This window comes from Phyllostomus hastatus, unplaced genomic scaffold (genome assembly GCF_019186645.2).
Source record: "Phyllostomus hastatus isolate PE091 unplaced genomic scaffold, TTU_PhHast_1.1 phas_contig_1162, whole genome shotgun sequence".
NCBI lineage: Eukaryota > Metazoa > Chordata > Mammalia > Chiroptera > Phyllostomidae > Phyllostomus > Phyllostomus hastatus.
In genome coordinates, this window is record NW_025333537.1 from 11,380,272 (window position 1) to 11,394,291 (window position 14,020).

General features: G+C 53.9%; 1 protein-coding gene across 2 annotated transcripts; it reads left to right on the forward strand.

Annotated features, from left to right (window-relative positions):
• Window positions 1-35: 35 nt before the first annotated feature.
• On the forward strand, window positions 36-13,026 carry GTF2H3 (general transcription factor IIH subunit 3). 2 transcript variants are annotated; one of them, XM_045845433.1, is made up of 13 exons: window positions 36-118; window positions 2,336-2,415; window positions 2,731-2,837; window positions 3,532-3,698; window positions 5,865-5,927; window positions 6,619-6,648; window positions 6,789-6,817; window positions 8,057-8,131; window positions 8,803-8,856; window positions 10,776-10,844; window positions 11,132-11,267; window positions 11,376-11,412; window positions 11,499-13,026. In XM_045845433.1, the coding sequence occupies exons 1-13, from the start codon at window positions 106-108 to the stop codon at window positions 11,566-11,568; spliced, it is 930 nt and encodes a 309-aa protein (XP_045701389.1). In that variant the 5' UTR covers window positions 36-105; the 3' UTR covers window positions 11,569-13,026. The 2 variants fall into 2 exon arrangements, with proteins under 2 accessions (XP_045701389.1, XP_045701398.1); XM_045845442.1 differs by lacking the exons at window positions 36-118; window positions 2,336-2,415; window positions 2,731-2,837 and adding an exon at window positions 2,861-3,107.
• Window positions 13,027-14,020: the final 994 nt, after the last annotated feature.

Genomic DNA, 14,020 nt, shown 5'->3' on the forward strand with positions numbered 1-14,020 from the left:
CCCAACCGCCTGGCGCGTCCCTCGGCGGCGCCGGAAGTCGGTGAGCGCCGCATCCGGGATGCCCGCCTGGTTCCCGGCGGCTCCGTTCTGGGCGACCCCGCTGCCATGGCCTCCGACGGTGAGGGTCGCGCCTGCGGGGCTCGGACACCGCGGCTGGACGGAGTGGGCCGGGTCGGGCCTGGCCGCGTGGAGTTTGTGTTTGGGGCGGGGCGGAATCTGGCTGGTCCTTAGGGGGCTAGCGAATGTATGCATTCAGTAGATCTTTTGGGGTCACCTCCTGTGTGCCAGGCGCTAGTCGCGGGTTGCGCTGGGGACCACAGCAGAGGGCGTGACAGGCCCTCGAGGAGGTCACAGCCTAGTGGGTGAGACGGACCATGATCCTGAAGGGGAGCAAGAGCTATGCAAACAGTGTGATGGGGGTGATGTGACGGACTGCGGTTGAGGGCTCCTGGGGGAGGGACCACTTTAGATCGGCGCCCAGGGGGCGGCAGTGCTGTCGAAACCGAGACGGATGACGGTGCCGACGCCCCGTGGCGAGTCGAGCGGCTACTTCACAGGGAAACAGGAACGGGGACCCTGGGGGGTGAGCGCAGGTGGAGAGACTTCCACTCGTACTTTAAACGACCAGGTATGGAGCCCGATTCCTTGAAGAAAAGAGGGACGGGAGGGACACTGCATGTGTGTGGACACACACCTCTCTCCTGGCAGACAGTGCGCTGTGTCTTCCCCCAGGCTTCCTGATAGCAGCAAGGAATGGGTGTCCTGAGAATTGTGAGGTGCAGGCCGATGGATAGATAATAAGGCCAGAGGCGTAAGATTTATGGGAAGCACCATTTTTCAGTGCTGCTTCTGTGCTGGGCACTTGGTGGTGTGCTTTGCAGGATTAACACAAATCCCCTGTGTCTAAGGAGTCCCCAGTCTCGCATGCGGGGTTGGGAGAGATGAGAAACACAGCGACTGGGAAGGAGGTAGGAGTACTGAGCGTCAGCACTGTGGAGTGGCAGGACCGGGCCGGCCATGGGGCTTTTGGGAGGATCAGCCTTCAGAGCAGGGCATTGGCTTTGCTGTTTGCTGGCAGGTGTGTGACTTCATGCAAGTTACTTCCATTTGTAAAACAGGAATACCATATTTCATCTAATCTAAAACAATATTGATTATGAAACGTGCTTTTATTTAAAATACCACTAAAAAAAGTACTGCACATCTTAATCACCATATACCATCTGATTTCAGCAACTGTGAAATGTAAACAAAAAGAAAAAGGGAGGAGGTACATCTTGTAATTGATGAACGGTGGCAATGACATGACCCTTGCTGGGTTGTCAGCGTGGAGTGGGGTTGTAGGCCTCCCTGCGCCGGGCTGGGGGAAGAGGAGGCAGGCTCCCGAGACCAGGGAGCTGGGGCCTGTTGGAAGACCTAGGAAGGGCTTTCGGAAGAAGGGGGTGGCACTGGTTTGGGGCCCTGAAGAGGAAGTGGGATTTGGAGGGGTGAGCAGGAATCAGAGGTGGGGTGGGGATGACGCTAAGACTGGAGACCGAACTGCAAGAAGGAAAGTATGGGAGCAGGAAAGGCATGGTCGCTTCTCGGCATTAAAGGAGCACCCTGGGTTTTCACAAGAGCACGTGCTTACAGGTTCCAGCGTCTCCTGCGTCAGAATGCAGGCTCCCGAGGGCTCAGACGCAGCGGGCCCAACTGCTGACACTGGCGCTTGGTGTAAAGTCTGTTGCGTGAATGCATGCGTTAAGCTGGGCGACTCCGTGTTGAGGGTGTAGCCTGGTTTCTGTCCCAGGAAAATATTCTTCACATGGGAGTTGGTTTTCGCCTTTTAAAACCAGCTCCCAATCACAGCTGGCGTTGCTGCTAGGGGTTTTGACGTGTTCAGGGCCAAACTGATTCCTGATTCCTTCCTTTAAGCCCCGAAACCCTCCCGCCCCACAACATTTTACTACTAGTGGTTCTTACTGCTGGTTAATCAGTGCTTCTATCACTGACCAGGTATTTAAAGTGCAATAGTGTTTGGGTTCATGTAATAGATACTTACTACGCATCCTCTGTGGCGAGCGGCAGGCTAGGAGCCGAGGAGAAGCAGAAGCGGTGACAGAACAGACAGAAAGCCGTTTCCATTCCAGCGGTGCAGGGGCAGCATTGTCAGGGCAGCGGTGCAGGCGGCAGGCGGGGGCTTGCCGAGGGCCCGCAGACTCCAGGCGTTGACGGGCACTTGACCTTCCCTTAACCTCACGGCCGTCAGATCAGACACACGAAAAGGCACGTGGGATGTCAGCTGGCATTCACTTTCACTGGGCTAATGTGTTTTTATTTCCATTAATGTTTTCAGAAGATGAACTGAACCTTCTAGTTATCATAGTTGACACCAACCCGATTTGGTGGGGAAAGCAAGCATTAAAGGGATCCCAGGTAAGACGGCTTGAGGAGGCCTTTGGGTGATTCTGGGGAAGAGTCATTTCATCACAGAGGATGTGGTGTTTGCTGTCCCCTAAACATTCCACAGAAAGTATTTGTGGAATAGCGTCCTGACACAGAAACGATCCCACATAAGTAAAATTAGAAAACTGTAGTTTTCAAGTGTTTCGGCTCATGGCTTTGGAGGAGGGAGCGCCTGGGCAAATGTTTAGCAGTGGGTGGTTAATATGTCAGTGAAATCTGCGCTAAGAGCCGATACAGGTATTTGCACAGCTGCTTTACCTTTCTGCTGTCTTCCTCCTTCAACAGTTTACTTTATCAAAATGCATGGACGCGGTCATGGTGCTGGGGAATTCGCACCTGTTCATGAACCGTTCCAACAAGCTCGCGGTGATAGCCAGTCACATTCAGGAAAGGTAGGTCGTCAGAAGGGCCCGCGTGGTTCCTGCCCTTCGAGGTGGTCCTGCTGGTCAGCATGTGCCCAGCACTGTCCCACTGTGCGTGGCAACAGTTTGTTCTGTGCCAGTGGACGGCACCGGCGGCACCAAGGGCCCATGCATGCATGCCTCCAGAGGGCGAGCAGTAGCTCATCCGCAGTCGGGTTGCCAGCCGCAGGCACAAAGGAGAATGATGGGATCGGCCAGGCAGCCACCTCTGCGCTACTCGTGGGTCTGCCCCGGAGGCAGGTGAGAGGGAGGTGGGGGTCTGCTCTCCCCGGGGCTCTGGGCCTGCCTCTCCTGGCAGGCGTGTTTCACTGCTCTATGGGCCTCCGGGGTGTGTGTGGGAATCTCCCAGGTGTCGCTGAGGAAGCAGAGTGAGACCCGCCCCCGCCCCGCTGCCCTGGAGGGAAGCATTGGGAGAGATGGAGCCCGGTCCTCCTTGCTTTCCTCCCACCTTCCAGAGGACAGGGGGGTCCTTACAGTGTTCTGTGGTGGTTGACTCGGGTTTCCAACTTGCCTGTTCTGAACGTTTTTAAGAAGATGAAATGTATTATAGAATCCCGTGAGCCCAGGATTAACGTGGTCTTTGTTTCTCTGCTGAGTCTCCCGTGGGTGTCAGCGAGGGCCCCGGGTCCCGGGGTGACTAGGTCCTCTTTCCCTGCTGTTCCAGCCGGTTCTTGTATCCTGGAAAGAATGGCAGACTGGGAGACTTCTTCGGGGACCCTGGCAAGACTTCTGCTGAGCTCACCCCCTCGGGGAGTAAAGACGGGAAGTACGAGTTGTTAACAGCAGCAAATGAAGTCATTGTCGAAGAGATTAAAGATCTGATGACCAAGAGTAAGAGCTTTTTTTTCCCTTACAGTTATTTTGCAAACGGAGTTGAAGGTGGGGGTCCCAGAGGCTTTAAGCCCAAAGCTTTGAGGTTCCTGACACTCCCTGCTTGCTTGTTGCTCTCCCCGGTTCACGGTCATTTCCAGCACGGTCTGTGCTCCGTCCGCCTGCCCCCGCAGCCCCGGGTGCCGCGGCCCGGCCTCTGCTTCTTGAAATTCGCTCTTTGTCTCTCCTCCTGTCCATCTGGTTTTCCTCTGCTCTGGGCCTTCTTTCTTTTTCTGACTTTTCTTTTACCTGGTCTCTTTAAAAAAGTATTTTTTCTTCTGCACGCCTTGTTTTCTTTTGCCGTGTGTCCTCCCCCACTCTTTACTGTTTCCCTATGGACACTCCCCGACCTCTGCCCCGGCCCAGTCTTCCTTTTCCGTGCATGCATGCCGCCCCCCAGTGGCCCCCCGTGTCCCTGGATTCGTTTCCGTTTCCTTCCTCCTCGGTCCCACCCAGTCCGCTCCCCATCTCCATCACCCGCACCCACCCAGAATTTTCCAGAGTCTGATCAGCTCTGAAATCCCACAGCCTCTGAAGGTCCCTCACAGGCCGGCCCTCGGTACCCGTGCTGTAGCTGCACCTGGGCCTGCCGAGGTTCGGGCCGGGCCGTTCTCTGTGGTAGGGGCCGCCCCGTGCGCTGCGGCGTCCCCGGCCTCGGCCACTGGCTGCCACACGTTCATTCCCTGGCCGTGACAACCGCGTGTGTCTGCAGACAGGGCCGGATGCCTCCTGCAGGGCGCACTTGCTGCAGGTCTTGTCCCAGCTTCCTGAGTGGCACCTGTCTCTTCCTTTTCGGTCCTTCCGCTCAGCCTCCAGCGTTCTCCCCCTGGGGGCCAGAGCGGCTCCTCTGTGGCCTAAAGGCCTTCTCTGGTGCCTGCTGCCCGGGTCCCTGTTACCTGCAGGCCATGTTTTTCAGAGCGTGGCCTCTGTCAGAATCCCCTGGCGGGGAGAGGCGACTCTGTAGGGACAGGAGGGCGTCCGTGGTTTGCGGGGCTGTGGAGGAGCAGGGAGCGGCCGGGAATGGGCTCTCGTGATCTTTTGGGGTGAGGGAAACGCCCTAAAATGACGTAGTACTTAAAATCATTGCCTTGAGTACTTAAAGGGGTGAGTTTTATGTCCGTAAGTTGTATGGCAAGAAGGCTGTTACAGGTCCCCTGGCGGGCCCGTTGGAGGAAAGCGCCAGGCCCCACTCCGCAGGTTTTGATGGCCTGGGTCTAGGGTGGTCCCCAGAACTTGTGTTTCTGTGGAGGCCCCGGTCATGCTCCCACAGCCGGGCCCAGAATCACACTCAGAACCTCTGGCCTCCAGGGCGCGGCCCGCTCAGCGTCCCGGCTTCTCAGGGTGGGGCTCAGGCCTTTCCTGGCCCAGGCTCAGGAGGTGGGGCGTCCGTGCTCCAGGATCAGCTGCAGGCCCTGTCCTGTGAGGTGGCGGTCTGGGCTCCCCGCCCCCGTGCGCCACAGCTTTACAATTTTGATGTTTCTTAAGAGTGAGGATTTCTCACCCAAGGCTGCAAGCAAGTTGCAGACTTCATTGCGGCTCACACAGCGGACAGGTTTCCCCAGTCCCGACTGGCGGCAGCTCTCCCAGGGGCGCTGGGGGCGGGGGCGGTGGGAAAGTCGGGCAGGGAGGCTGGGGCCTGGCCCAGGGCGCTGTGCTGCTGCCAGCGGTCACACCGGCCCTCTCGTGTGGACTTTCCACGGAACCCCAGGATACTTTCTGTCACTTACTTTCTGTCGTGGAGAAACACGCGCAGCATAATGTTGACTGTTTCAAAACACCCCCCCCCCACCCCCCAGCCGAGTGCACGTGCAGCTCCTCCTGGTGGCTCGTTGTCGTGCAGCCGGCACCGCCGCCCGACCCAGAGCTCGTCCCCGTCCCACGCTGGGACTCGGTGCCCCCGGACCGCCCCGTCCCCGCCTCCACCCCTGGCCACCAGGGTTTCTTCAGTTCCGAAAATGTTTAAAAAACTGCCCATTTAAGCATTGTTGAGAACAAATTGCTGTTTTTAAACCCAGTTTGAAATTGTTGTGTTATTTCATTCATGGAGAATGCTTTGGTTTGAAAATCATTTTAGTTCAAGAAAATGCAAAAAACCTCCCTTTTTGATCTTTTCACTGTTGTTCACAGGTGACATAAAGGGCCAGCACACAGAAACTCTGCTGGCAGGATCCCTCGCCAAAGCTCTCTGCTGTATCCTTGGTGCTCCGGCCGCGCAGAGGGTGCCTGCTGGGGCGGGTGCGTCTCCCCCTGCGGGGCTCCCCGGAGCCCGGTGCCCACGCGAGCGGGAGGCGCGAGCAGTCTGGAGCGGGGCTGTCACACGTCTGCGAGACACGCGGTGAAAACGCGGAACGGGGAGGTCGGGGCACCGCCAGGCACCCCGGCGAGTCCTGCTCACGGCTCTTCAGGACGTGTCCTCAGTGCCTGTCGGGACGGGCCGGGAGCCGGTTCTCTCCTCTGTCCCCGAGAGCAGCGTTCGGTCCCGACCCGGCTGTTCCTGGCCCTGCGGGGCGTGCCCGGTCCTCGCTGCGTGGTCGCCGAGTTTGCCGTCTCATGTGACGGACGTGGTGGTTCCCCTGTGGGCCCAGGGTCCGGGTGTAGGAGGTCGTGGATAATCGCGCACAGAGCGGCCAGGTGGTGGTGGTGCGACTTTTCGGGGACAAAGATGCTTCGGTCGGGTCATGAGGTCAGTGACTGCAGATGGTCATTGGAAATCCCCGGTCTCTTCTGTTTTGTGTGTTTATCACGGTAGATGGAACATTTTTTTTTCAACTATGTGGTTGCTGGGTTTACTTAACTAAAATTTGAGGTTATTTCTCTGTTTACTATGAGTATTTATGAAATTAAATAATATTTTTAAATTCCTTAATGCTAAGAAAATAAGACATTCATAGAATGAACAAGGAAGTTAAAGGTAGGAACCTTCATTTTTCTACGAAACTAATTCTTATTTTACTACTGTAACATGGTGGGCTGTTTAAAATTGTTTCGAAAACCTTATGATACGTTTAATAAGAGTCAGTTAAATTGTAATCTGCTTCTATCTCTTTATAGATAATCAGGAAATGAAGTCAAGGATATTGGTAAGTTTCTAAAAACATCAATACTATGTTTATATGTCAGTTATAGCCAATTAGAAAACCTAGTGGGAGCCCTGGCTGGGTGGCTCAGTTGGTTGGAACGCATCCCATACACCAAAAGGTTGCGAGTTCGATTCCAGGTCGGGGCACGTACAGGATTCAGTCAATTGAGGTCTCTGTCTCACAATGTGCCTCTCTCTCTCTCTCTCTCTCTCTTTCTCTCCCCCTCCCTCTTTTCTCTTTGTTCTTCCCTCTCTAAAATCAGTAAATATATCCTCAGGTGAGGATTAAAAAAAAAGGTAAAAAGCTCTCATAAATTTTAAAATATATTTTATTTATATTTTTAGAGAGGGGGAAAGGAGGGAGAACAAGAGGGAGAGAAACATTAATCGGTTGCCTCTTGTGCGCCCCCAACTGGAGACCTGGCCCACAGCCCAGTCATGTGCCCTGACTGGGAATTGAACCAGTGACCTTTCAGTCTGCAGGCCAGCGTTCAGTCCACTGAGCCACACCAGCTTGGGCCTCTCATTAATGGTTACAAGTCAAAGTTAGTCTAAAAAAACAACAATGATGAGCAGTCTGCCAGAGAAGAAATGCGAATGATCAGCTAATGTTTGGAAACACATTCATTTCATTGTGCGCTTCTCGCTCAGCACAAATGAAAAAGCTGGCCTTTCCGAGGGTTGACGGTGGTGTTGGGGGTTGGACACTTGCTGGCGTCTCCGATGGGAGGATACAGTGCACAGCCTGTCTGGAGGGCGGCTGGTCACCTGTGGTGTCGGGGAGAAATGTGCGGCCTCACCGATTCCGTAGGCAGGGGCTACCCCGAGAGTCCTGCAGGGGGCGTCCGAGCGTGGCCATCAGAGCGCGGTCTGGAACTGGGACGCGCATGCGAAAACGTGCCCCGCGGGTAGCCGGTGAACGGCGGGCATCCGTGACGTCGGCAGGAGGGATGAGCTAGAGCCACCCGAGCAGGCTGCAGACGCTAGAGAGGGGGTCGTCCTGCTGTGGGCGTGAGTGCCGTGGGCGTGAGTGTGCGCACATGCCCGCCATGGCGCTCTCTGGGAACATCGATTGCCTCTCGAGCGGCAGCTCGTGGGCACCGTTACACGCCGAGGTGTTACGTAGCGGCGGTAACGAGGCCGGCACGTGAGAAAAGCAGCAGCGGTTGTAGCCCGCAGTGCGCGTGCCGCCGCGTGCATGCGTGCGAGCCTGCGGGCGCTGACGCCGTGTGGTCCGCAGGTGATCAAGGCCGCGGAGGACAGCGCGCTGCAGTACATGAACTTCATGAACGTCATCTTCGCCGCGCAGAAACAGGTGCGCCCCGCCGCCCGCCCTCCTCGGGGGCGTTTGCTTCCGGATGAAGGAGCTGCTTTCTCTCTTCCTGAATGATCTAGCTCGGGAGGGGTTCTGACTAAATGGCCTTCTTCGTGGATTAGGGATCTGCAATCCATACTTCATACAGTTGTTCCTCTATTTTGAGTTCTGGACCCCTTGAGAATCCGGTGAGCCCCAGAAAAAAACGGGCACTGGAACAGTTCACTTTAGTTTCGGGGTGTTCTGCGGCCCTCCCTGTTCAGCCCACTTTTGGACCCCAGGCCGAGAACCCCTGGCTTCTCGGTCTGCTCCATCCCTGGATGGATTATCGCTCGTAGCAGAGAACTTAAGACATCAGTGTTAACCTGAAATGCTGTAGCCGTGTGCAGTCTTCTCCACCTTGAGTGCCTGCACGATGCAGTGACAAGACCCTGGGCCTCGGGGACAGGCAGGCCGGGGCTGGCGGCAGTGCCTCCTGGCCTCCGCGACCACAGCCTGGCCGGGGCCTGGACGCCTCAGCTGCAGAATGCCAGTCACACGCGTCCCCTGCAGAGCGGTCGTGCGCGTTAAGTGAGCCGTGTTTCAGGCGTGGAGGGTGGCACGTGGTAGGTCATCGGTGTAAGGTGGTCATTGCTGTCGTCGTCATAACATTTTTGCAACGTTCGTTTCAGAATATTTTGATCGACGCCTGTGTGTTGGACTCCGACTCGGGACTCCTCCAGCAGGTGTGTCTTTGGGGGGGCTCGGCGTTGGTGTTGGTGGTAGGGAGTGTGCGGCGTGTGCGGCCTCTGCTGCTACATGCCTCTCACCGGCCTTCGCGCCTTGTCAGGGGTGGGCCTCTCCGGTGCTGCAGAGCGGAGAACTCACAGCCCTCTGGTCCTGCCAGACTTCTTATTTATGTTTCAAATAGTGATTTGATTGACTTGTCAAAGTGGTTCACACATTTAAATGAATTCAAACAATACAGCAAGGTATTTTTAAAGGGTTTTAAAAAATCCCTTCGGGTCCCATCAGCCAAGAATGACCGTCATCGATAATGTTAGGCGAACAGAATGCCACATCTCTCCGGATATGGGCATAGATGGAAGACCCAGCCCCTGAGCCGAGAATTTTAGGGCAATGGGACCGCGCTCCAGGTCTGTGCCGTCCCCGTGGCAGCCACACGGCCGCTGAGCTCGGGAACGAGTCTGGCCCGAGCTCAGGTGTGCGGTAAGTGTGAGACACGCTGGATTTCAGGGACTGCCTGTGAGAAACAGAGTGCGGAGTGTCTTCTTACTGACTTTGTGCGTTGATTGCGTGTCAGACTGGTAGTGCTTTAGATACACTGAGTTAAAGAAAATATGTTATTAAAATTTTATTTCCATTTTATGCACCTAGGAAATTTAAGATTATTTGGGTTGCTTGTGTGTGTGTCTGTTGGACAGCACTGTCAGATGTCACTCTTGGGTCGGAAGTAGGAAACTGGATTCAACTTTAACCAGAAAGGAAGAGAAAATGAAGATTCAAGAAATTACCAAACTTTTGACAAATGCATTTTGACCATAAGAGATATTGTTTGCTAAAAGATCATGTAAAAGCACGAAACTGCAGAAAACCTCGAGTCTCAGTTATGGCTGCTCATGGGGTGCAGGGGAGGGACAAGCAGAGGGTGCGCCCGCATGGAAGGCTCCGGAGTGCTCCCGTGTCTTCAGCTCGACGGTAGGCCCATGGCGTCCACTGGGCGTGAAATAGGGCAGCCGCTTTGGGAAACAGCCTGAAACTTCCTCAGAGCATGGAACGCAGAATTGCCCTGTGACCCAGCAAACTGCATGTATCCAAGGGAAATTAAATTGTGCAAGCTTAAAAAATTACTCACGATGAAAAAAAAACAAAGAAAAAATTATACATGCACATTCACAGCTGCACTGTTCATAACAGCCGTAACGTGGGAACAGCCCAAGCGTCCATGGGCAGAGGACGACGGGGTGAACAAAACCCCGTCCGTCCACACTGTGGACTGGGACTCGGCCCCGACAAGGAACGAAGCTCTGACGCCCGCTGCAGTGCGGACAGACCTTGAGAACATGATGCTGAGTGACAGACGCCGGACACGAAGGGACAGATACTATCAGATTCCATTTACGTGCAGTGCCCGGAGTGGGCACGCCCATGCGCGTAGAGGGCGGATTAGTGGCGGTCAGGGGCCGGGGGAGGAATGGGTGTGGCCTTCCTTGTGGGGTGATGAGAATGTTCTGGAGCCGGGTATTGGTGATGGTTGCACAGCTCTGAATATACTAAAACCCAGAGAGTTGTACGCTTTTCAAGTAATAGTGCGAATTGGATCTCAGAGTTGTTATTAAAAAAATATAACGAAAATGAATAAACATGATCGAACGAAAACCTGCCAGTAGTAGCAGGCAGACGGAAGATGGGGCACCTACAGTCTCCGAAGAGTGAGAGGGTGCGAGCAAGGGGAACAAGAAACGCGTGGGCCTCTCGGCGGGAGCTGGGCGTTTCTGGCCCTGGCCCGCTGCGGGGAGGCCCCGCCGTCCTCCCCTGCGCGTGGCCTCTCCCCCCGCGGGACCTGGAGGTGGCTGGAGGGACCCCCCTGCCCCCGGAAAGGCTCAGTACGTGCTGCTGTGCCAGAGCCCCGTGTGTCTTGCAGGCGTGTGACATCACAGGGGGAATGTACCTGAAGGTGCCGCAGATGCCCTCCCTCCTGCAGTACTTGCTGGTGAGGAAGCCGGCGGAGGGCGGGCGCGGTGTGCCGGGAGAGCCGGGCCCCGGGGGACGGGTGGGAGCCCGGTGGCTGGTGCCGGCAGGATGGGAGAACGGAGCGAAGGGGTGACCTGGGGCTCAGGACGCCCAGAAGGCTGGGCGTCGGGGGGTCTCTCAACGCTGGGAGCTGCATGCGCGCAGAGTGTGGTGGGGGTGCTGCCAGAGCGCTGCCTGCACGAGGGGGGTGTGGAGGTGCTCGTGGGACTGCTGAGTGAATAAAAACGCCCCCCCCCCACTCTGCAGTGGGTTTTTCTTCCTGATCAGGACCAGAGGCCTCAGCTGACCCTCCCGCCCCCCGTGCACGTGGACTACCGGGCTGCGTGCTTCTGCCACCGGAACCTCATTGAGATCGGCTACGTCTGCTCTGTGTGCTTGTCGAGTAAGTTCACCGACCGCGTCTTTCTTTTCCACGTCGGAGAAAACTTTGGCTATGTGGTTTTAAACCCTCCTGTGTTTTTTGTTTTTTTTTTTCTTTTCTGAATTACAGTATTCTGCAACTTCAGCCCCATCTGCACCACCTGCGAGTAAGTACCTCTGAGGCGGTGTGGCCGGCCCGCGCGCCGCGGAGCTGCCAGAGCGTCACCGGGCTTTTCCTCCCGTGTCACTGCAGGACTGCCTTCAAGATCTCGCTGCCTCCCGTGCTGAAGGCCAAGAAGAAGAAGCTGAAAGTGTCTGCGTGATGAAACTGCCCCGTCCTTTATTTAGAGCCACCCACGGACCCCGTGCGGGGGAGGCGTTGCGGGAGGGCCCCGGGCATGCGCAGGCGTGCCTCCAGGACGCGCGCAGGTCTGCAGAGCCGTCCTCACGCTGTGCTTCTGGGCTGGGTTGTGGGCGGGAACCCTTCTGCGCAGTCTGTGTACCCCAGTGTGTTTTCAGACCGATTTTGGTCCCGAGAGGGGGAGAAAGCACACATTCGTGACTTATTGTGCTGATCACTTGTCCGTCCCATCAGTCTGCCCTGACTGGTTACAGGCTTCGGAGTTACTGCCCAGGTCTAGGCTCTTACTGTGAAATGGTACATGCGAAATTCAGGGGTAGAAAAAGTGCAGTAATGGCGTTAGTCAGTAGGGAGCGCTGTAGCTGAGTCGGCTGTTAACTGGGGCAGTAGTCGTGCAACTGAAACCCTTACTGTCCCCATTGAGGTGTGGCTTTAGATATTAGCGGTTCTTCATTCTGTTGTGCGACCTCGGTACGTGTTTGGACAAAGATAGCCAAGTAATAATAATGGTTCGTCACCGACTCCGTACAAAATCCGATTTTAAATGAGCGAGGCAAGAGAGTGCGGGAGTCTAGTAGCGACTTTTTCTTTGAAAGCCGTTGCATGAAGACTCTCCCCGGAAAGCCAGGGTCCAGTTGTGAGAGTGGAGTTCTCGGGGCCTGGCCGGGGTGGGGGTGGGGGCGGGGTGTGTGTGTGTGACATAGATTCTTTATAGTTAAGTTCTGCCCGCAGACTGAATCCTTTGCTTTCTAACCGAGGAAAAGGCAAAAATCTTTGATAGTGGAGAGCTGTCCTTTAGAAGCTTTGGACTTAATATTGAAAACTTCTATAAGTTCAAAAGACAAATTATTTGTAGTTTTAACAATAACAACTATTTTTCTGTGTAACTTTGAAGTTATTAAAAGTCCTTTAATAGCGTAGGAAGGGTTTTCAGGAACAGTGGCTGGATTGGAAAAGTATGTTGGTAAATTGTGTATCTGATTTTGTGTATAAATAAGATTTACATTTTCTCTTAATGCCATCTCAGAAACTGAGTCTCATTGAAGTAACTTGGTGGTCTTTGGTTAGATGATTTCAGGTGGATTTTGTATTCTGGATTTATAATTTTCTTAAATAAAAATTTTGATAATAACTTTGCAAGTATTTTTTAATTCTTAAGTATGAAAATCTGTCCTTTAAAAAGATTTAATACTTTATAGCCCGGTTAAGTGTAATGAAGGTCACTGTTTGAAGCCCAGGGAAGAGCAGCGTGTTTGTAAAAGACGGGTATGCTCAAGCAAGCTGACAAGGTTTCTGTTATTTTTCCTTCACTGGAACTGTTTTACATACTGTCTGAGTTCTGCTTGTTTTATGCTTGTGTTGTGCTTATGGTTTATTTTATATACATTTTTACAATAAAATAAATTTTTATTATTTCAAATACCAGACAATATATTTTTAAAAGATTTTATTTATTTATTTTTAGACAGAGGGGAAGGGAGGGAGGAAGAGAGGGAGAGAAACATCAGTGTGCGGTTGCCTCCTGCACGCCCCCCACCGGGGACCTGGCCCGCAACCCAGGCCTGTGCCCTGACCGGGAATCAAACCGGTGACCCTTTGGCTCAACCACTGAGCCACACCAGCCAGAGCCAGACAATATTTTACTCAGTTGTGAAGAACTTTAATTTCAAATCTTGCCAAAATTATTCATGAAAATATTGTTCCAAATCCTATGCGATAATAGATTGGTATGAAGTAGTTAATACAAGATTTCTAAGCGTGAAAGGATTAGAAGAACGATTTGATGTGTATTTATAATTTTATGTTGGGAGCAGGATTCACAAAATTTCAGTGACTGGGCATGTTCACTGGGTACAGCAGGCTGGTGTTGGAGTGTGATGAATGTCTCCATGCCAGAAGAGCGGGGCACTTGACTCTGCCGCACGAGCCGCCTGTGAAACCACGAAGTGGCCCCCGGACAGAGTCCATCGTTCAGGCGTCAGACCCGTCCAGCTGCCGCTCTGAAGGCGGGTCTTCAAGCCTTATCCATGAAAGCATGCCTACTGTGGCTTTTTTTTTTTGAAGTTTTTTTCATTTGAAATAATCCAAACATTTATAAGAGTTTCAGCAGTTCCCAAAAGAGTGGAAAGAGTGCATGGAACGGTTCCAGCAGTCACGGAGAGGAGAGGACACAGCAGCGACATTTTTAAAAAATATTTATTTATTTGTAGAGAGGGAAGGGAGGGAGATAGAAACATCAATGTGCGGTTGCTTGGGGTCATGGCCTGCAACCCAGGCATGTACCCTGACTGGGAATCGAACCTGTGACACTTTGGTTCACAGCCCGCGCTCAATCCACTGAGCTACGCCAGCCAGGGCTAGCAGCGACATTTTTATATGAAAAGTGCAGTGTTTAAAAATCAGGACTTTGCATT

Excerpts from the sequence above, each read along its gene's own strand:
- GTF2H3 (XM_045845433.1), top strand. Across the intron at positions 3,699-5,864 it reads TAAAGATCTGATGACCAAGA|GTGACATAAAGGGCCAGCAC; the intron begins GTAAGAGCTTTT and ends TGTTGTTCACAG. Across the intron at positions 6,649-6,788 it reads AATGAACAAGGAAGTTAAAG|ATAATCAGGAAATGAAGTCA; the intron begins GTAGGAACCTTC and ends ATCTCTTTATAG.